The sequence below is a fragment of the Epinephelus fuscoguttatus genome, linkage group LG6 (assembly GCF_011397635.1).
Source record: "Epinephelus fuscoguttatus linkage group LG6, E.fuscoguttatus.final_Chr_v1".
NCBI classification, from domain to species: domain Eukaryota; kingdom Metazoa; phylum Chordata; class Actinopteri; order Perciformes; family Serranidae; genus Epinephelus; species Epinephelus fuscoguttatus.
In genome coordinates this window covers 2,654,354-2,676,033 of record NC_064757.1, presented here as the reverse complement: position 1 = coordinate 2,676,033, position 21,680 = coordinate 2,654,354, and the positions used below count along the sequence as shown (strand labels likewise).

The following is a 21,680-nucleotide window of genomic DNA, read 5'->3' as shown; positions in this document are numbered from 1 at the left end:
CTTCCTCCCACAGTCCAAAGACATGCAGAGTGGGGACTAGGTTAATTGATAACTCTAAATTGTCCGTAGGTGTGAATGTGAGCGTGAATGGTTGTCTGTCTCTATGTGTCAGCCCTGCGATAGTCTGGCGACCTGTCCAGGGTGTACTCTGCCTCTTGCCCGATGTCAGCTGGGATAGGCTCCAGCCCCCCCGTGACCCTCAAGAGGATGAAGCGGTTAGAAGATGAATGAATGAACTTCACATGAGGAGCACTAGTCAGCCAGTGAAAACAGTTTTATAACGTCTTCTGTAGCTCTGGAGGGAGTTTTTCAGAATATGAAAAATAACCCTGGTGATATTATCAGGGTTGTCTCAGCTAGGGGTGGGGCAATTCATCGATGTAATCAACGTAATCGATTACAATGAGCTCTTTGTTAAGACAGTAGCAGAGAGCACCATCCAGTTTACTTTTTGTCCCTACCCAAACAAATTATATATCAGGATTATCAACACGTGGAACGTGTGTCTGTGAGTAGTAGTCACTTAAACTTTCTGCGCTGCCGCTAATGATACGCATGCATCATCTGACATTGTTATTTGGCCGTTAAATATTTTCTGTTTACTTCAATGGGCACACACGAGCAACAAAATGTCTTAAACTAATGTTCCAGGCTGTGTGAATGTCTGTGATTTTGGTTACACTTGTAATCATTTCAGTTATTTTCCTTGCCCCACACTGATGCAAAAATACATTTGCCAGTAATTATCTTAACTGCATATTACTGCAGTGATGAAATATATCCATCTCATAACAATATTAAGTTTCCAGGCAAGTACTGGTGAATACTGATTCACCAGTTCAGTGAACGGACTGCTGTGATATACAGTAATTAAATTAATGTATGTGTTACACCAGTGCTTTTGAATTTGAGGTCCAATACTTTCCGATCAGGTATCTGACACATATTATCATCATCATCATCATCATCATTATTATTCATAATAATACTACTACTACTACTACTACTACTAATAATAATAATAATAATAATAATAATAATAATATCATAACACAATAGTGACATAGACATTAGACTAATAAAAAAATAATTGTTACATTAATTGATAAAAAATCATTCGGTGCAGTCTCAGTCTAGTCCCAGCCAGCACTTGTGAGTTAAAACATTGAACAGGAAGTCTAAATAGTGAATTGGGGCTGATGGGGGTGGATGTTCTAATGAAAGGTCCTGTTGGATTACATTTTGGGAAATGTAAGACCCAGTCTTTCTGGAGTTTGATCCACACAAGGAATGGAAAGTCAGGATCACTTAACCTCTGCTTCTCTTATTTTGACCACTCTTTTTAAAATCTGTCACATGTGAGTGCCTCAGCTTTATGGAAGTACTGAAATCTGCTTCAAGAGCTGTGTCCCAATTCTATAATACATACAAACTGTATACATTAATAATTATACACTAAACTTTTTTTTTGTACACTGTTTTAACAGTTAGCATAAAAGAAATACTTAACCATACTCACTTACATACTTAAGCATTTTATACTAAACTGTATAATATGTGTGCCACTGGATATCGGTGAAATTGCGACTTTAGATTGCTACTTCCAATAACAGTTAACAGTCTTAACAATCTGAAATGCAGTTGTTATTTCATGTTTTCTAAGGTGTTCCTTACTGTGACCAGCTCCTACATTTTCTTTATGCGTTGTGGCAGAATGTGGTGCTGGGATTTTATGTAAAAACAAAACAAAACAAACAAACAAACAAACAAACAAAAATAAGACCCAGAGTGTTAACATGCACACTGACTGTTTTAAGTATACTTATTGCGTCATTTCTCCAGTGTGAACCATGGATGCATTAGAAGAACTGCATACAGCATGGAGTAGCCCAGGAATGAGTGCTGAAACCCTGAAATGAGTTGGCATTTCAGCAATCCTGCTTCCCTCGTCTCAAAGTTAGTGGTGTTTTTTTAATGGTTTTTGGTTATATGCCTGAAATAAGGTCTGTGGTTAGTACAAGCTGAAGAGACTTTCAGTTTTTGTTCTAGTTCAGTCAATCCCCCACTTGTGAACTTTGAAGCTTCTATGTGTCTTAAAAATGGCAGTTGCTAACAGATGACTAAATGAGACCAAAGAACATCAACACGCTGAGCCGTGCCAACATGGCTTTACAGTCTTGTTATGGTGGTGATGTTAGGTTTTGTGACCGTATTGTAGTTTGTTTATTTACTTCAGGGGATTGCATTGCATTTAGGCTTCAATATTTATGAAAGTGATGATCGTCAGTGGAGATTATTTTGCTGAACAAAACTTGTTAGTATCATAAATGTGTGTTTGCCAGAGCTTATTTTCTGCAATACTCTAAAATCCAATGAAAAAATCTTATTGGCTTTTTGATGAAGGAACCAGGGTGATGCTAACTCTACATCGACAGAAAAACGTCATCCCTGGAGAACTTTATTGAACATGGGGCCCCATTCATTCCTATGAGAGTTGCTAAGTGCTGCATAAAGTCAAAATGATTCAGCTAACACATATGAAATTACCCCAATGATCAGTGCTAGTTCTGCACTGTGCGGCCCATAGAGCAGGCGCACTAGAGACTTACAGCAACGTTTATCGGACCAAATGGATCAAATCTTGATAATGTAACAAACCATTTTGCAGGGGTATTGATGCTCAAATGAAATTATTCACTGATTTACAGAAGTCTTTTTTACAGTCCATAGGGGGAAAAAAGTATTTTTGGGCCACAGGGAATCACATGACAGACCTTGTAAATTGCAGCACCACTGTTTGGCCTTTTAGGAAAATTAGTTTCAAAGCGTAGCCCACTTGCTGGGGGCTTGATGTGAACACACTGCATATGCGAATGCTGCTTAGAATTAGTGTGCTGTATAAATATGGGACCTACAGTATGTTGTATCTTATGACTGCAGTCCACTCCTGTCTGTTAGAGTCTGTTGGCCTCCTTTCATGAATTTCTCTTGGTATGACAGAAAGAAACTCTTTTCTTTTGATGCTGAAAAACTGACACCAAAGCTGACATTTACTGATGCATGAATTAGCCAAAAAAGTATCTGCTGTAAAATGTGTGGATGTTACAGTTTACGTTTTTTAGAGAGATGCAGAAACACCAAGCAACAATTTAGGTCCATGAAGTATGTTCTCAGGCATGGTTTTCCGTTTTCCATTGGAAAATTATAATTGATTTAATGGTATGGTTTATGTTTGCATGTGTAGGAGCCTGTGAATTTGCTCTCCACAAGATTTCCTTAACACTGTCACTCCATTTGAGTACATGATCCTGGCCACCATTATAGCAAACTGCATTGTGCTGGCCTTGGAGCAACACCTACCAGCCTTAGACAAAACACCAATGTCAGAGCGTTTGGTAAGTATCCATTGATCCACTTCCTTAGATGGGCTGAAACCCTTTCTGACAGACATACCACAGAGTTCATGATGATTTTAAGCCATCAGATGTTTCATCAGGACTGTGTCGCTGCATTATAAAATTCTCTATACAGCTTTTCTGTCTTTACCCAGCTATTATCTAGTCCCAGTAAACACTATGGAGACAAATGAGCATGTCTTGACTCTTGTCAGGGAACTGTGGCCCTGTGTTGATATGGCTGCAACTACCAATTATTTTCATTATCAATTAATCTGACAATTATTTTTTTTCTATTGATTAATTAATTGTTTAATGGAAAACATAAAAACATAATGAAAACATCAGTTTACAAACTCTTACACAGCTCCGACAGTATAATCCAAGTTCCATTTGTCCAGTCTTGTGCTCAGTACTTACTAAACACATGCACTCTTGCTAAAATGTTAGGATATAAAACATGTCAGTACAAACAACCTGGGCTAGTCACACACTGATGAGTAGTGTGCCTGGCCCAGGCTCAAGGCACGCCACCATAGGCATAAGTGTTTTATATTGTAACATATTAGCAAAAATGCATATGTCTGTAATGTACTGAGCATATGACTGGATTAAAGAGACTTGGATCATACTGCAGGAGCTGTGTGAGAGTTTGTTAACTGATGTTTTGGTATAGTTTTGTTGTTGTTAAATGTGGACCCTGATTACTTCAATTCATGAAGAATGTTCACCTTTTATGGATTCTCTGTCCACCATGAAGGCATGAGAGAAAAACGTGTAGCATCAGATTCTGCTAAACTGATGAAATACGATCAAGGAAGGCTAGTTTTAGTAAGAAATCTTTGAGTTTTAACACTTATCTATGACATAACACTGCCAGAGATTTATAATAGTTGGAGGAAGGATTTTATTACTATGGACATTTAAGACAATGACAATAATTTCATCCTCCGTCTCAAGGACTGCAATGAAAGCAGTAGCATTATCCCATTCATGCCACAGGGTAACCAGGAATATATGCTTACCCGTACCTGATTGGCCAACAGAGTGCCTTACCAATAACTTTACATTGTGTTGTGGCAAAAGATTAGATTCAACTTTTTGCTGATGACATTTTTTTGTTTGTTTTCTTGTGCCTTAGCCCTCTCTGTTAGTATAGCCACTGCTGTGTTTTTATTGAAACAAATGAGGAGGCTGCCTTTTTTTTAACACGCTGTTAATGTCGATCTGAACACACTCTCTAGAAATCCCTCATAATTTAACAAAAGAAGCCAAGAGTTAAATGCTGTCTTTACACAAGCAGCCTTGCAAGACATTTGTATAATACAGTCTAAAATTGGCAAAATGGTGATTTAAATCAGGGAGGATGTGATCGAAGAATCAGTCAGAGTAAAAAACACAGTAAACAATCTGACCAGATATTCAAAGCCAGCTTTCAGGTCTAAATCTTCAAATCTAGACTAATCAAGTAATTTCTATTTTTTGTGATGCAGTTATGCAGCATTGTCATCTGAAATGCTACACAAACATTGGTTTAAAGTGTACAATTGCATGAAAAGGAAGGCCAGAACCAGAAATAATACACTAAGTGTCACATCAATAGAACAGCCCCCCCCCCCCTAATTTAATGTATATGTAAACTGACCACTTTTGTGAAAGGGAAACATTGCCTATATTTATCCAGCTCTTTGTCATTGCGCTGTGGGCAGTATGTGCAGATGAACGGTGTTTGGCTTTGACCCATACTGTGAGCGCCCCCAACCCACTCATTTGCTGGTGAACTTCAATGATGTGGACTTTTGTCGGCAGATGAGTAGGAGCTTGTAGGAGCTTGAGATCGGACAAGTTGGCTGACACCATACTGCCTGCTGCTCCTTGAGCTCCTTGAGCCAGACCTCCAATCTGTTAAATATTCGCTCTACAGCTTGCCATCCAGTGCTGAACTGAGTTTATATAACAGTTTTGTGGAGATATTATTTACCAAGTTGGATTATTTTGGATAAGATGTCAACAAGAGAAGAAAGATTGACAAGTGCTGACATTGCTCATACATGGACAAAAGACAGACTGAGGACTGTGTTAGTAAAGGCCTCGGATCTGCTGAATGTCCTCCAAGACAGAGAAGAGGAATGTGTAGCAATGTTGAAGCAGGCATTACTGGAGATACAAGAGCTTAAAACGAGGCAAGATGCCTTTGGCAAAGTTGTTCAAGATCTCAAAGCTCAGAATGAAATTCTCAAGCAGCAACTTGCTGAAGTAAGCGCAGAAAGTAAGAACATAAGGGGCTCTAGTTTCCCGGCGTGGCGCAGGGTGGCGAACCCTGTGCAGAGCTAGTTTCGAGCAGTGCAACCCGAGGCGCGTTCAGTTTGGTAATTTGGCATACCGAGGTGCACTGAGATGGGTGTGGTGGCGCAGCAGGGGGAGGTGTTTATAGATCCAGCTTGGTGCAGTGACAGTTTCGTGCCAAAAGGCTTCGCCGAAGGTGCGCTAAAAGCTTACCAGCTGAAACCAGGTCTACTGTCAGCGCAGACGGAGCGCAGCCGGTGTAAGCCGAAGTTTGGCTGACCGGCGGACATTACACACATGTCGCCAAAACCTCACAGGCAGGTTTCCAGAATATCAGGCACATTAATAATGCAATAAATACCACAAAACCACTATTCAATGCAACTATCTGCAATCAGCACATAAATGTATTTCTATATCGACTGTCCCGTCACATCTGATGTCAGATCAAAGGGGATTGACACCGTTTGGCACGTGTAATGGAAACCCAACTTGATTTGATTAACACAGCTGCAAACTAATAAGTTCACATCCCTCTCAGCCAATCACAAACAGCCATAGCATCAGATAGGGAGTATATATTCAGCATCTGTCATCTTAGAAAAGTCAAAAGAAAAGAAACAGAGTGAGACTGCAAGAGAGAAAGAGAGAGTGTGTGCGCACGAGAGAAACGCAACATTGATTTACAATTGTGGTGACCTCCTCCCAGGCCACCTTTGCATCATCAGCCTGTGGAGGTCTGCTCGCAGTTCCGTATATTCGGACACTGCGAGCTTGGACCTCCCGGACCAAAACATCAGTTTCCTCCTGGGAGAAGTTTGGCCATCTGACGCTGCTGCTCTCTTCTGCCATAGTGAATTGAGTAAACTCTCATTACACCTTTGCACGGCGCATTTAAGGGCGAGGAGAGGGGCTCATTTGATCCGACTTGCGCAGGTAGGAGGGACGGAGGTGGAAAAGAGGACTAGCTGCGCCAGCACGCACGGTGTGCCAAACTTGCAAAATACGCCTGGCCACACCCAGTTAGCGAAGCGCAGGTGCGCTGCGCCCCTGCCTCGCCCAGTCTGCGAAACTAGAGCCCAAAGCCTCAAATGGCTACTGTGACTGAGCAATATGGCATGGTGAAGACAGCTGTAGCCCATCAGCAACGTACACTTGAACATTTGGAAAGCAAAGATAGGGAGAGAAAACTCATCTTTACAGGAGTAGCAGAGAATAGAGGAGAGAAACACTGGGAAAAGGATGCAGCTGTTGTTGAAGACATATTGGTGGAGATTCAATGCCCTGGTGTGGTGCCAGCTAAAGTCATGAGGCGCGGGAAACCAAGGGATGAAAATTCACCACCTCGCCCACTGTTGGTGGTTACAAATACCATATCAGAGGCAAAGACTGTGTTGGAAAATGCCAGGAAACTGAAGAACTCAGCCAAGGATGGTCGCAGAAAAGTCTATATAAAGAAAGACCAACACCCTGCTGTTCGTAGGGAATGGAAGAGGCTGCATGACCATGCAAAAGTTGAAAGGGCAGCTCCTGCAAATGTTCAGTGTACAATCAGAGTGCACCACAAAAGCATGCTGTAACAAAATATGGTGAGGTGATTTGCAAATTTGTGTCACCTTTTCAGCTACCGGGTCAAAGCATGTAAGGTTTGGGTTTTGGAACATCAGTGGGTTGAGGAATAAATTGGAAAGCATAAATGTGATGCAGTGGTTAAAAGATCATGACATGGTGGTGCTGCTGGAGGTTAAAAAAGCTAGGTGGTGCATGTTACTGGTTTCATACCTTGTAGTAGCAAAAAATCAAAATAGCCAGAGAGGAGGTGTTGCTGTTCTGTTTAAGCAAAATATTTAAAATGACATCACTGTAATTAATACATCAGCTGAGGAGCAAATCTGGTTTCAACTGCAGAGTGTTCCAGGTATAAGGTTAGGTAGAGTATATATTCTACCATCTGATTCACCTTTTTTCTCTAATGTAAGCTTTGCAGAAATCTAGGCCAGAACTCAGGATAACACCATGGGTTATGTGGTGGTTGGTGATATGAACACTAGATGTGGAAACAAGGTGAATGAGCTGCTTGAAGGTAGAACTAACATGTACTACAAGCCTGCTGATGAAACTGTAAACACTAATGGGAAAAATATTTGTCAAATTTGTAAAGATAATAATTTATTGGTTGTGAATAATTTATATACAATGTCTAACTCCTTCCCTAGTTGTCTAACTTATTGCAAGAGATAAAAATGGCTTTCTGAAGTGGATTACTGCTTAATCAGTGCTACGTGTATTAGTTGTGTTGAAAACTTTGAAGTGAACCAAAATTTGGACATGCTATCTGATCACGCACCTTTGTCTATAGAACTTGTGTGATAAATGCAAAGGTTCTGTAACAGCGTGCTCAAGACCTATGTGTGCATTCTGGTACGAGTTGTGCTAAAGTAAACCTGTGCAGGAAACAAATACCCCTCACAAAAATTAATGCAGACCAGTTTGCCCACAACATAAGTCTACTAGAAATCCCTGTCCTTAGCTTTGACCAGAATCTAGATGATATGGCTGTGTGGTTAACAGAATCTTTGTATAACTGTGCTGCCCAGAGCAAACTAGCCAGCCCCAGATCTCTGCCACATAGTCTGCCTGAAAACCAGGTAGCACTCTCACCCCAGTGGCAGCGTATATTAGAATGTGGTGATGCTAAGATGTTATGGCGGGCTATTTTTTGGAAAGGGGAGTTTTCTGTAACTCCTCTTCAAGAGACGCCGGATGGACTTCCAAACACATATAGAGAGGCTGTTGAATCCCCCTCCTGGTGAGAGAGAAAGTCCGCTGCATATGGAGGACTGATGTTAACATGCCGCTATTAGATGACCCTATCAAAGTAGAGGAAGTTCAGTATGTAATTGACCACCAGCTAAAGTCAGGAAAAGGGGCAGGCCCTGATGGAGTAAGCCCAGGTGTGTTCAAACTTCTGCCAGGGGAATGGGTAATACTTTTTATGCACATTTATGAATATTGCCTTTGTGATGGATTATCCAATTAGCTGGACCTGTGCTAAACTGGTCATGTTATTCAAGAAAGGTAACCCCCTGGGGCGTTGGTGGCTTAGTGATAAAGGAGGTGCCCCATGTATAAGGCCGTTGCCACAGCATCCCGGGTTCGACTCCAGCCTGTGGCCCTTTGCTGCATGTCTCTCCCCCCCTCACACTTTACTATCCTATCAATTAAAGGCAAAAAAGGCCCTAAAAATATCTTAAAAAAAAAAAAAAAAGAAAAGAAAGGTAACCCCCAAGATTGTGATAATTATAGGGGTGATCAATAGCATAGCAAAGTTATATGATTATGTACTGAATAATAGACTAATGGCCTGGTATAAGCCATTCCGAGAGCAGACTGGTGCCCAACCAAAAAGGAGCTGTGTTGAACATATTGTGACACTTCGGCTTTTAATAGAATATTGTGTAAGAAAGAAGATTAAACTTTACATTGCTTTTATAGACTTTTCTAAAGCTTATGACAGGGTCCCAAGAGGAAAATTGTTTAGAATTCTAAAGAGCCTGGGGTGTGGACTTACTATGATCAAATTGATCAATCAATTTTATTTATAAAGCCCAATATCACAAATTACAGTTTGCTTCACAGGGCTTTACAGCATACAACATCCCTCTGTCCTTCGGACCCTCACAGCAGATAAGGAAAAACTCCCCCCAAAAAAACCTTTAACGGGGGAAAAAAACAGTAGAAACCTCAGGAAGAGCAACTGAGGAGGGATCCCTCTTCCAGGATGGACAGACCTGCAATAGATGTCATACAGAACAGATCAACATGATAAATTAACAGTAATCCATATGTCACAATGAGACAGAAAGAGAGACACAGAGAGAGAGAGAGAGAGAGACAGAGAGAGATGCAGGACAGACGGTAATGACAGTAGCTTACAACAACATTAATGAAAGTAATAATATTATAATTTTAATTCTGGCTGTTGTGGTACAATATGTTGAAAGTATATATTAATATCTGATAGTGTACATATGTGACAATAATCATATGTGTATAATAACATTAGAAGTATGACTAATGATAACAGCAGCAGCAGGAGGCATCTGGCAGGACCACGGCAGCAGCACAACCACACACGTCACACTATCCAGGCACCGCTGTGATAGAAGTTAACCTGCCAGACAGTGGAGCACAGAGGCTCTGATGTCAATGTACAGTGTGACAACAAGTATTTTGGGCTCCACTATAACATTTTCTGTTGGGGTGAGGCAAGGATCTCCCACATCCTGTTTTTTGTTTATGATGTTTGCTTATTAGAAAAATTAAAACAACAATGTGGAGAAGATGGATTTTTGAGGTGGCTTCATGTTTTAATGCTAATGGATGATACCGTTATACTGGCGACCTCAAGAGAAAGGCTGATTGAAAAATTGAAATGTTTAGAAGAATACTGTAATGAATATGGCATGCTTGTTAATGGAGATAAAACAAAGTTTATGGTTATTTTGGGATCGGATGAAGGCAGACAGCCTATTCCACTTGAATCATTTATAGTGAGGCACTATGACAGTTATTCATATCTGGGAGCCATCTTTACTGCTGATGGAAATGCTCGAACCTCTTTGGATCTGCATATAAAGGAGAAAACAAAACACTTAAATAAATTAATTATCTTTTTTGAGGCAGCATTTTCATCAGCAATTTTGTATGGGTGTGAGGCTTGGTTTAAGGTTTCCCTGAAGTCTCTTGAGTCTCTCTATACGACTGGGGTGAAATCCCTATTAGGGGTGAGGTCAACTACACCTAATGTGCTCTGTCTGTTGGAGGCAGGACTACCTTCAGTGCAAGCCCTAGTGAGAGAAAAGCAAGCCAGTTTTTTTGAACAAGGTAAAGCAGCGTCATGGCATGCTTGATGACCCTTTATACTATGCTTTCGAGTTAACAAGAAAGGAGAACCAAGTTATAAACTCATATCTATCTGAGATCATGCAAAGACCAGACTACATTGAGCGCAGTCACAGGGAGATGATTGACGAATTCGGAACTAAAGAGGGAACAAGATACAAGACCTACCGAACCATCAACCCAGACGTATCTGTTCAACCACTGCATACTACAAACACAATTTATATTGAAGATCATTTGAGAATAACTTTTACACGCTTCTGGTTGTCCTCCCATAGATTGCGAGTGGAAACGGGAAGGTGGAGTCGTACACCACCTGAGCAACGAGTATGTTGCTGTAATACTGGCATACAAGATGAAAAACATGTACTGGTGTGCCCTTGCACGAAGGATATCCGTGCAAAATATGGACATGATTCCACTGAACTGAACTCTCTCTTTGTGGACACTGATAAAAGGAATTTATTTATGGTACAAGCTTGTCTCACACTGTTGGAGGACCGGCAAGGTCCCAAAGAATGACTGTTGGGAGCTTCTGTATATGTATTATTTTGGTTTCTTTCCTTTTTTTCCCCCTTTTGTTTTTAAATAATATTGATGGATTTGTTGTATGCAATATTTTTTTTTGTATAGTGTTTGGACCCAAATATTTTATCTATTTGTGTCAATAAAATAACTAACTAAGTAACTAACTAACTAACTAGGCGCTTGCTATTGGTGTATCGGTTCACAAAATTAATGGTTTGGTTCAGTATGATACAGTGGCATCATGGTTAGGTATGTTTTCAATACAGCAAAAAAAGTAGAATGCTAGAGAAATTTCCATGATTTTTAATATTTTTATTTCTGGTTTGGTAATGGTGTTACTAGCCATCTTGCAATGAGCTTGCTTGGCATAGCTGCTTCACAGTGTCTCACTGGAGTAGAATGTTTTGGCTTGGCGGTGGGAGGGGCAGACCTGTTCTGTGGCGTGGGCTACTGTTGAGTGCAGTGGCACTGAGAATGTTACGGCATATTAAACACAGTTTAAGCTGTATATTTTATTTTCCAAATGTAATTGGATAGTTCAAGGTATTGTTTGGTTCGTAATGCATACCGTACCAAATGGTTCAGTACAAATACTTCTGTTGTTACACCCCTAGTGGTCGCAGTATCGCTGGAAGCTAAAAACTAAAACTAATTTGCACACGCTGCCCACACTGCAATGACACAGCTGGTTTAAAACTGGCAGTGTTTCCCTTTATAGAAAAATCAACAGGGCTTCTACAGAGTGGTTACTGTGCAGGGCCATGTACCTACCCCCCCCCCCCGCATTAACAATTAAAAATAAATAGGAGCTACTATTTTGATTAATTCATTTCATATCATAAAAAATCATAGTAATAGATCCAGATGGTCATTTTGTTATTATTAAGGAACACATCACTAGATGCATAAAAGATCTTTAAACTGGACTTTTTTTTAAATAACCCTCAAAAAATGCGTTTTTGCAGAGTCGGTCAGTCACTGGATAAAAACTCTGCACAATTCACTGTCTGCATCTGTTAAAACCATTGATTACACATTTCAACGCCTCAAACTGCACCGAAGCAATACCCAGGGATAGCCACTTTCCTCATTATTGTTTGCCATTTTCATCAGACCCCCTTGCAGCTGCCTAGCTGCCACTAGTATCACAGGTATACAAACCATAGATTGTATATAATGATGAACATAGCTACCATGACATCACCCGTTGGTTTGTGGACTGTCGTCTTGAAGTCTTGAGTTCAGCATTTCGGCCGTAGCGGTCTTGGTTTTTTAATGGGAAGAAGTGACCATATTTGGATGAGAGGGTAGAGCTGTGGAGGAGTGAGGGGTGGATCTGACTTGTGGAGTGCAGCAACGCCTTACAGACAGCCTGTCACTCACAAGAGGCTAGCCCATAAATATGTGTAAATTGGGCCCTTAATAACATGTAAATGGAGAAGTGATAAAACAATTCACCCTCCCATACAGTTGTCATGAATGTTGAAATTAGGTACAGAGACCAAAAGTGTTTTTTGTACCAGGCTGTAAACATTTTATTTTCTGCTGTTAAGTTGGATATTTTAACATGATGGACTATGGGGGTTGTTGCTTAATACAAAGAAGAAGACATTTTTCACAGCAAAATTAGGTAATGTGCAGATAACATCCTGTTATATGTTACAAATCTTTTATATCCCTACCAGATTTTTTTAAATCTCGTATCCACGTATTCAAAGATATCTGATGTTGTAAATTATGATATTTGGCCTTACGGGGGAACATCATAAATGTTGGGAACAATACTGGGCGTCACATGGAGGCACCAAAAATGCAGGCAACTTACTGGTGATACTGTAAAAGAGGGGATACTATTTGTTGTGATCTAGGCACCAGTGCTATGTTTTACATAGCGGCACCATTTGTTGGGACTTAAGCCTTAACACAGGTGTGAAATAGATCTCCAATTAGGGTATCAAATTGGCTATCTGAAATAATTGATAATTATTCATAATAATTATTAATTATATTGAATAATGTGACTTAATTCATATTAAATCAGCTTGTGGGACACCATGCCCGAAAAGGGAAAAATCATAGCCAGTTAAAGATATCAGTCTCAAAAAGTTCACTAAACTATCAATTTGGAATGTTGATTAATGATTGAATTGATAACAATAACCAAATTTAATAGTAAAGCTTGAGGAGTTCATGACGTAGCAGAGGTTGACTATTCATTCACTCTTGTGCAACATTAAACAGACAGCAGGTGTGATTCCAAAAATGTATTTATTCATAAAGGAAGCAAGGCAAAACCAAAACAGACAAATACTATCTAACTAACTATATACAAGCTTGGTGTGTGTGTGTGTGTGTGTGTGTGTGTGTGTGTGTGTGTGTGTGTGTGTGTGTGTGTGTGTGTGAGAGTGAGTGAGTGAGTGAGTGAGTGAGTGAGTGAGTGAGTGAGAAGGAGAGAAGGTGCTCGGTGTATTTTAAGAGCTCCTGACAGACTAGGCCTAAGTCAGCTTAATTAGGGGCTGGTACAAGGCAAGCCTGAGCCTTTTTCGGGTCAGGATAGGCCTAATTTTCACAATATTATGCAGATTACGCAGCACGTGAGGTTTGTTTTAAATGGGAATTAAAAGACAAATCTTGATCAAATATTACATGAACGAACGGAAAATGATCAGATAAATAAGATTTAAACCAACTTAGTGCAGAACCTTTTAGGCAATTAAATGTTCCAGTCTCTGTAGCAGAATTTGATGGTCAGTTGTGTCAAATGCCACACTAAGATCTAATAAAAGAAGTACCAAGAACTCAAATAAATTATTATCATGGAGAAAATCACACAGCTGGTCTGCGACCACTTTCTCAAGGATCTTTGAAAGAAAGGGAAGATTAGAAATTGGTCTATTGTTGGCCAACACCTCTGGATCCAGGGTAGGCTTTTTTAGAAGAGGTTTAATTACAGCTACCTTAAAAGGACTGTGGTACATAGCCTGTTAACAAAAAATATATTGATCATGTCTAATATGTGAGTGTTAACTAAAGGTAAGTAGCCTAGTTGGGATAGGGTCTAAGAGACACGTTGATGATTTAGATGAAGAAATCATTGCGGTCAATTGTTGGAGAGAAATCGGGGAGACGCTATCTTGATATATATTAGGTCTTACAGCTCTGTTTGAGGGCAGATTGGTTCTGTTTGAGGGCAGGAGGTCATGAATTTTGCCTCTAATAGTTAGAATTTTGTCATTAAAAAAGCTCATAAAATCATTACTGCTAAGGTCTAAAGGAATACAAGGCTCAGTAGAGCTGTGACTTTCTGTCAGCCTGGCTACAGTGCAGAAAAGAAACCTGGGGTTGTTCTTATTTTCTTCTATTAATGATGAGTAATAGTTTGCTCTGGCATTGCAGAGGCTCCTCTTATACGTTTTGAGACTTTGTTCCCAGACTCATCAAGATTCTTCCAGTTTGGTTAATCGCCAATTCCTTTCCAAATTTTCGCGATATTTGTTTTAATTTTCAGGTTTGAGAATTGTACCAAGGCGTGAACTTTCTTTGCTTTGTTACCTTCTTTTTAAGAGGTGCTACAGAGTCGAGTGTTGTTTGCAGTGAGCCTGCAGCGCTATCGATAAGATGATCAATTCTGGAGAGTTTAAAGTCGGTACGGGAAACCTCTGTTACAGAAGGACATGGTACTAAATTTAACGTTGATAGAATTTTTGCCTTAAATTTTGCAACAGTACTATCTGATAAACATCTAGCATAGTAGCTTTTGCTGAGTGGTGTGTAATCAAGTAGTAAGAAATCAAAAGTTAATCGTCAGAACAAGATCGAGGGTGTGGTTAAAACAGTGAGTGGGTTTATGTACACTGAATACTATAATCACCTACAGTAATAACTTTATCTGATTTAAGAACTAAACTCGATAAAAACTCTGAGAATTCAGATAAAAATTCAGAGTACGGGCTAGGAGCACGGTAAGCTATAACAAATAAAAGTGGCTGCGAGGTTTTCCAGGTCGGATGTAAACGACTAAGAACAAGGCTTTCAAAGGAATTATAATCTAGTTTAGGTTTAGGGCTGATTAACAGACTAGAGTTAAAAATGGCTGCAACTCCTCCTCCTCGGCCGCTGCCTTGAGGAATGTGGGTATCATGACTGGGAGGAGTGGATTAATTTAGACTGACATATTCATCGTGACACAGCCAGGTTTCAGTGAGGCTGAGTAAATCAATATGATTATCTGCTATTAATTCGTTTACGAACACTGCTTTGGATATTAGAGACCTGATATTTAACTGTCCACATTTAATTCTCCTGTTTTGTCTTTCTGTCACAGAATTGGTTGTAATTTTTATTAGGTTGTTATGCACAACTCCTCTTTGTTTAATTTTCGATTTAGATAATTTAGGTGGTGAGGGATGGACTTCTGTTTGTATAAAACTATGGGTGGGTAACTGCACTAGAAGCTCAGAGAAGCATGTAGGACTGCGACTCTGATTCCTGATCTCAACTCTGGGTTGTCAGGAGTTTGAATTACTAATAAACATGGCCAGGTTTCTAGATATGAAAGCAGCTCCATCCAAAGTGGGATGAATGCCGTCTCAGACCAGGTTTTCCCAGAAAGTTTGCCAATGATTAACGAAATCCACATCGTTTGCTGGACACCACCTGGACAGCCAGCGATTAAATGATGACATGCGGCTAAACATCTCATCAGTGGTCCAATTTGGGAGGGGTCCAGAGAAAACTACGGAGTCCGATATAGTTTTAGCATATTTACACACCAATTGGCGTAACTGGGTGTCATTGCCGCCGACATGAATAACAATCTTATTAAATCTACGTTTAGATCTCCAATTAAAGTATCAAATTGGCTATCTGAAATAACTGATAATGATTCATAATAATTATTAATTATGTTAAATAATGTGACTTAATTTACATTAAATCAGTCTCTCTCTCTCTCTCTCTCACTCTCACTCTGTCTCTCATTGTGTCATACAGATTACCGGATTACTGTTAATTTATTATGCTGATCTGTTCTGTACGACATCTATTGCACGTCTGTCCGTCCTGGAAGGGATCCCTCCTCAGTTGCCCCTCCTTGAGGTTTCTACCGTTTTTTTCCCCCATTAAAGGTTTTTTTTGGGGGAGTTTTTCCTTATCCGCTGTGAGGATCCTAAGGGCAGAGGGATGTCATATGTTGTAAAGCCCTGTGAGGCAAATTGTGATTTGTGATATTGGGCTTTATAAATAAAATTGATTGATTGATTGACCATTCCCGAAAAGGGAAAAATGATAGCCAGTTAGATATCAGTCTCAAAAAGTTAATTTAACTATCAATTTGGAATTTTGATTAATAATTAAATTAATAACAATAACCAAATTTAATAGTAAAGCCTGAAGGATTTTGGAGTTCTTGACGTAGCAGAGGTTGACTATTCATTCACTCTTATGCAACATTAAATAGACAGCAGGTGTGATTCCAAAAATATATTTATTCATAAAGGAAGCAAAGCAAAACCAAAACACACAAATTCTAACTATATACACACTTGGTGTGTGTGTGTGTGTGTGTGTGTGTGTGTGTGTGTGTGTGTGTGTGTGTGTGTGTGTATACATACATACATACATGTGTGTACGCGTGTGTGCACTCTGGTGCACGTGACAAAAGTGGGTGTGGTAATCAAAGGGCTGTTTGGCCTACAAAACAAAATGGCTAACAACAGAGAACAACAAGATGGCCGAATCAAAGTTGGCTTCAGGTTGGGGGAGGGTTTGTCTGACTGTGTGGTCAGGACAAAGGCAAAGGAACTTTGAGTTGCCTCTTTGGGTGTAGCTCTGTTGAAAGCCTATTTATAAACGAGTCTATGTGAATGTGATATGTGTTGCATAGGGTCTGGATCAGTGCAGAGGATGCTTAGTTGCATGCAAGACGTTGTCTGTAAACAGCATTAGCAAACTAACATCACTTAACTTTGGCCAAGCCACCGAACCGATGACCTAATTGCAAACAATCACAACAATGACTCAATAAACAGCATTAAATCACATTCAACAAGTTAAACAGTCTTGCTTAGCCTGTGATAAAGCTATGCCCAGTTGTTACGTTACCAATCCTTGAATGGATGGAAGAAAGAGTCACTTTGTGGTGTGCTGCTTTTGTTAGCCAGCAGAGAAAGGCTGGAAAGAGCTGTGGTTCCAGAAGAAGTCTTTGTTGTATCCTTGTTCCGAAGGTGCTGATCCAAGGAAGCTGGTGGCTCGGGTTCCGTGCAGAGTTAAACACTGGGTTGCTAACTCAACTTGGTTCTCCTTGTTGCTGGAAAGTTAGTTGCATACCTTGTGTTTGCATACTAATTTCTCTGGTTTCCAGGGTTTGCTCCTGATGTGAGCAAGGGCATGTCATGGTCCAGGAGAAAGAGAGTCTGTGAGCAGTTGCCCTCCCTTTAGTAGTTTGGGGGCAAAGAGCAAGGGTCTGAACTAGTCAGCAGCCCCGCAGGAAAGAGAGGCCTGTCTGGGCCAAGGAGGAAAAAAGAGGGAAGACTGAGAGTGAAGGGAGCAGAACTTCTACAGTTGCCTGGTGACATCACAGAGTCACATGACACTGTAAAAGTACTGTCCAATCAAGTTTTGAGACTCTCACTTAGGTGTGAGGTGGGGCATCCTGTGGAGATGGGTGTCAAATAACTGTCCTCTGTTGAAGAACAAAGAACATGAGGTCTCGTACCATTTCAGATGGCAAGAAAAGAAGCCTTCACATGTCCAGTGTGATCCAGTGAATCCCAACACTGATTAGTCCGTGTGTGTGTGTGTGTGTGTGTGAGGAAAACTGGAATGCTATGTGCAACAACAATGACAATAGGTTACATTGAATGTCTTGGTATCAGTAAGGCTTTGGCAGTATCACAGTATTAAGGCGCTGGGGTACATAGAAATTCCGAAGGTTTGAATTTCAGTACCATCAAAAATATTGATGCTGCTGTCATGAGTTGATGTAGTGCATAGCACATTCAACCAGAGATCAGTCTCCACTGGTGGCACTGTTTGCTGAGCTGTGGAAGATAGCAACTGAGAGTGGTGGGCATATTGTTACTGGACTAGCAGAAGAAAAATTCCTCTGCCCCTGTTTTTGAGTGTTGCCACAAGTAACTTAATCTTGAGATGACTTCTTTCAACTACAAAAGCAGTTTATTAACCACATGATTTCAACTGCCAGTCTGCTAACACCTGCACATCATCATCTTCATCCTTTGATATGTCAGTATTCACCATAGCATAAAGTGTTATCGGGCCCTCCAGTAAGTATTTAAATCCAGCAAGACTCACCTAAGTAGACTAATTGCATATTAGAAACACAGCATTGTAGGCAAGACAATGTCATAAATGCTATAATAAGGGTCTGTGTCAACATTACTTTTTTTTCCCCCTCGGTGCTAGTGATGGTTTCTGTATTTTTTCATTGGTACTTTATTGTTCTTCATCCTGCTACCCTAGTTTTGTTGCCTGCTCCTGTTTTTTTCTTTCTGAATCAGCCTTGTGTCAGTAAAAGTTGCTTTTTGTTCTTCAAACCTTCCTGTGTGGTGATTTGCATTTGAGTCCTCTTTTGACAGTGAAAAGTGATAGACAGTATGAAAAAAACAATTACTGTCATAGCCTAGTATCAGTATCTCCGCCAAGCTCTCAGTGCTGTTCCCTCAGAATTATGCACCATTTCCTAATAAGCATAGAAGAAGACTTCACCTACAGGAACATTTTTATCTTTTCACTAATGAATGAATAGCAGTAATAACAATGACCATGGTACCCAGAATGTAATATTATAAAATTGCACCTATGGTAATGTGAGACTGGATAGACTTGGTGCCGTTATATTGTATGTGTTGTCTTTTCATGGTTTTAAAAGAGCCTGTTAATGGAGGCTGGGGCAGGGTTTCAGATCCCATTGGATCGATGGTGTATGACACATGCCTAATGTAACTGGAGCTGCAATGGAGGGTTACAGCAGACGGCACTATAAATAAGGTGATGGTGTCCACTCAGGTGCTTTCTGGGTACGCTCTTTTTAGATTCCTTGGGCACACTCTGCCTGACTGAACTTTTTGGGTATGCTCTAATGTATGCCAGTTGATATACAATAGAGCAATTTCAAATGGAAAACAAGGCCTTGCCCAGCCTTTCATTTGAGATCTTTTCACTCATTGCAGAATTGAGACTTGTGTAAAAATTGTGTATAAAATATATCCCAACTGCGCCCCTTCCGTGGAACGATACAGTAACCCCATGTGCTATCATAGTGTGCCAGCTATTGAACCTTTTGACAAGTGCAGACCAAACTTTACTGCAAATGTTGTGTGACCCAGTGATATGACACTGTGACTTTTTCACTGGTTTTAAAGACTGTATTACAGTAAAGTGGTGTAATTTTCTGAATTTGTCAGACTGTTATAGATGTTGTATCATTTACTTTACCCACTTAGTCATTATATCCATACTGATGACAATTTTAAAAAAAATCTCATTGGGTAAATTTTTAATCAACAATATCAATATTAAGGTGATAGGTCAAAAATAATAGTTTCTTATCGAGTCAATTAAAAAGAAAAAAAAAACTGTTTAAAAGACCCATTTATAACTGAGATTCTGGCAGCTTGGTGGAAATCCAACCAAACAAATAGACACATCTCAAATCTTTAAATACATTTACCCTCAGTCTGGCATTACCGGGACTTTCAAATAAAAAATAAACTAGGCAGTATTACTGAACTCAGACAAAAAACTTAACATCCCAGTGGCCTCCTCTACTATCTCAGTACATTTCAACAGAAAACAACCAAACAACAAAAAAAAAAATTAAAAAAAAAATCAACAGACTTACCCACTTGAAAGGTGGGTAAGATAGACACCTTTGACAGTTCAGGACACCTGTGTTGAGGATTACCAACAGGTTATATGACAATCAGACAGATGCTCGATTATTTATGTTCATTTATGTGCTGAGCCACGCCCCCTCTAAAGTTCATTGGTCACTATCATCAAAACGCAATGACATATAAAAAAGTCATTAAAAAAAGTCTTTAATCTAGTGGTTTTTTAGTCTTTCGTGGAACCCCTTCACCTGAACGTGTGTGTTGAGTTTCAAGTAACATACGGTGGCCTTTCAAAACAAAATGATCCTGGACCTTAATTATAAGGTTCCCATCTGGCCTGTTGGCATTACATATCTTGAGTACCATTTGCACACAACTTCCAGTCATTGGTGAAAATTTCTCCACATCTCTACGATGTACCGTCTCACCGGAATTTGCGAAAACATTTCTGAATAATAATTCTCATAGCTTACTATATATATCTATATATATATATATCTATATATATATATAGATATATATACATATATATATATATATATATATATATATATATATATATATAGATATATATACATATATATATATATATATATATATATATATGTATATACAGTACAGGCCAAAAGTTTGGACACACCTTCTCATTCAATGCGTTTTCTTTATTTTCATGACTATTTACATTGTAGATTCTCACTGAAGGCATCAAAACTATGAATGAACACATGTAGAGTTATGTACTTAACAAAAAAAGGAGAAATAACTGAAAACATGTTTTATATTCTAGTTTCTTCAAAATAGCCACCCTTTGCTCTGATTACTGTTTTGCACACTCTTGGCATTCTCTCCATGAGCTTCAAGAGGTAGTCACCTGAAATGGTTTTCCAACAGTCTTGAAGGAGTTCCCAGAGGTGTTTAGCACTTGTTGGCCCCTTTGCCTTCACTCTGCGGTCCAGCTCACCCCAAACCATCTCGATTGGGTTCAGGTCCGGTGACTGTGGAGGCCAGGTCATCTGCCGCAGCACTCCATCACTCTCCTTCTTGGTCAAATAGCCCTTACACAGCCTGGAGGTGTGTTTGGGGTCATTGTCCTGTTGAAAAATAAATGATCGTCCAACTAAACGCAAACCGGATGGGATGGCATGTCGCTGCAGGATGCTGTGGTAGCCATGCTGGTTCAGTGTGCCTTCAATTTTCAATAAATCCCCAACAGTGTCACCAGCAAAACACCCCCACACCATCACACCTCCTCCTCCATGCTTCACAGTGGGAACCAGGCATGTGGAATCCATCCGTTCACCTTTTCTGCGTCTCACAAAGACACGGCGGTTGGAACCAAAGATCTCAAATTTGGACTCATCAGACCAAAGCCCAGATTTCCACTGGTCTAATGTCCATTCCTTGTGTTTCTTGGCCCAAACAAATCTCTTCTGCTTGTTGCCTCTCCTTAGCAGTGGTTTCCTAGCAGCTATTTGACCATGAAGGCCTGATTCGCGCAGTCTCCTCTTAACAGTTGTTCTAGAGATGGGTCTGCTGCTAGAACTCTGTGTGGCATTCATCTGGTCTCTGATCTGAGCTGCTGTTAACTTGCCATTTCTGAGGCTGGTGACTCAGATGAACTTATCCTCAGAAGCAGAGGTGACTCTTGGTCTTCCTTTCCTGGGTCGGTCCTCATGTGTGCCAGTTTCGTTGTAGCGCTTGATGGTTTTTG

General features: G+C 40.0%; 1 protein-coding gene across 1 annotated transcript in view; it reads left to right on the top strand.

Annotated features, from left to right (window-relative positions):
* LOC125890225 (voltage-dependent N-type calcium channel subunit alpha-1B-like) overlaps positions 1–21,680 on the top strand; it is a 657,655-nt gene that overhangs the window by 3,375 nt on the left and 632,600 nt on the right. Inside the window, exon 3 of the mRNA XM_049578752.1 lies at positions 3,290–3,395. Within this exon, the coding sequence (XP_049434709.1) occupies positions 3,290–3,395 (106 nt within the window). The remainder of the gene's footprint in view (positions 1–3,289; positions 3,396–21,680) is intronic.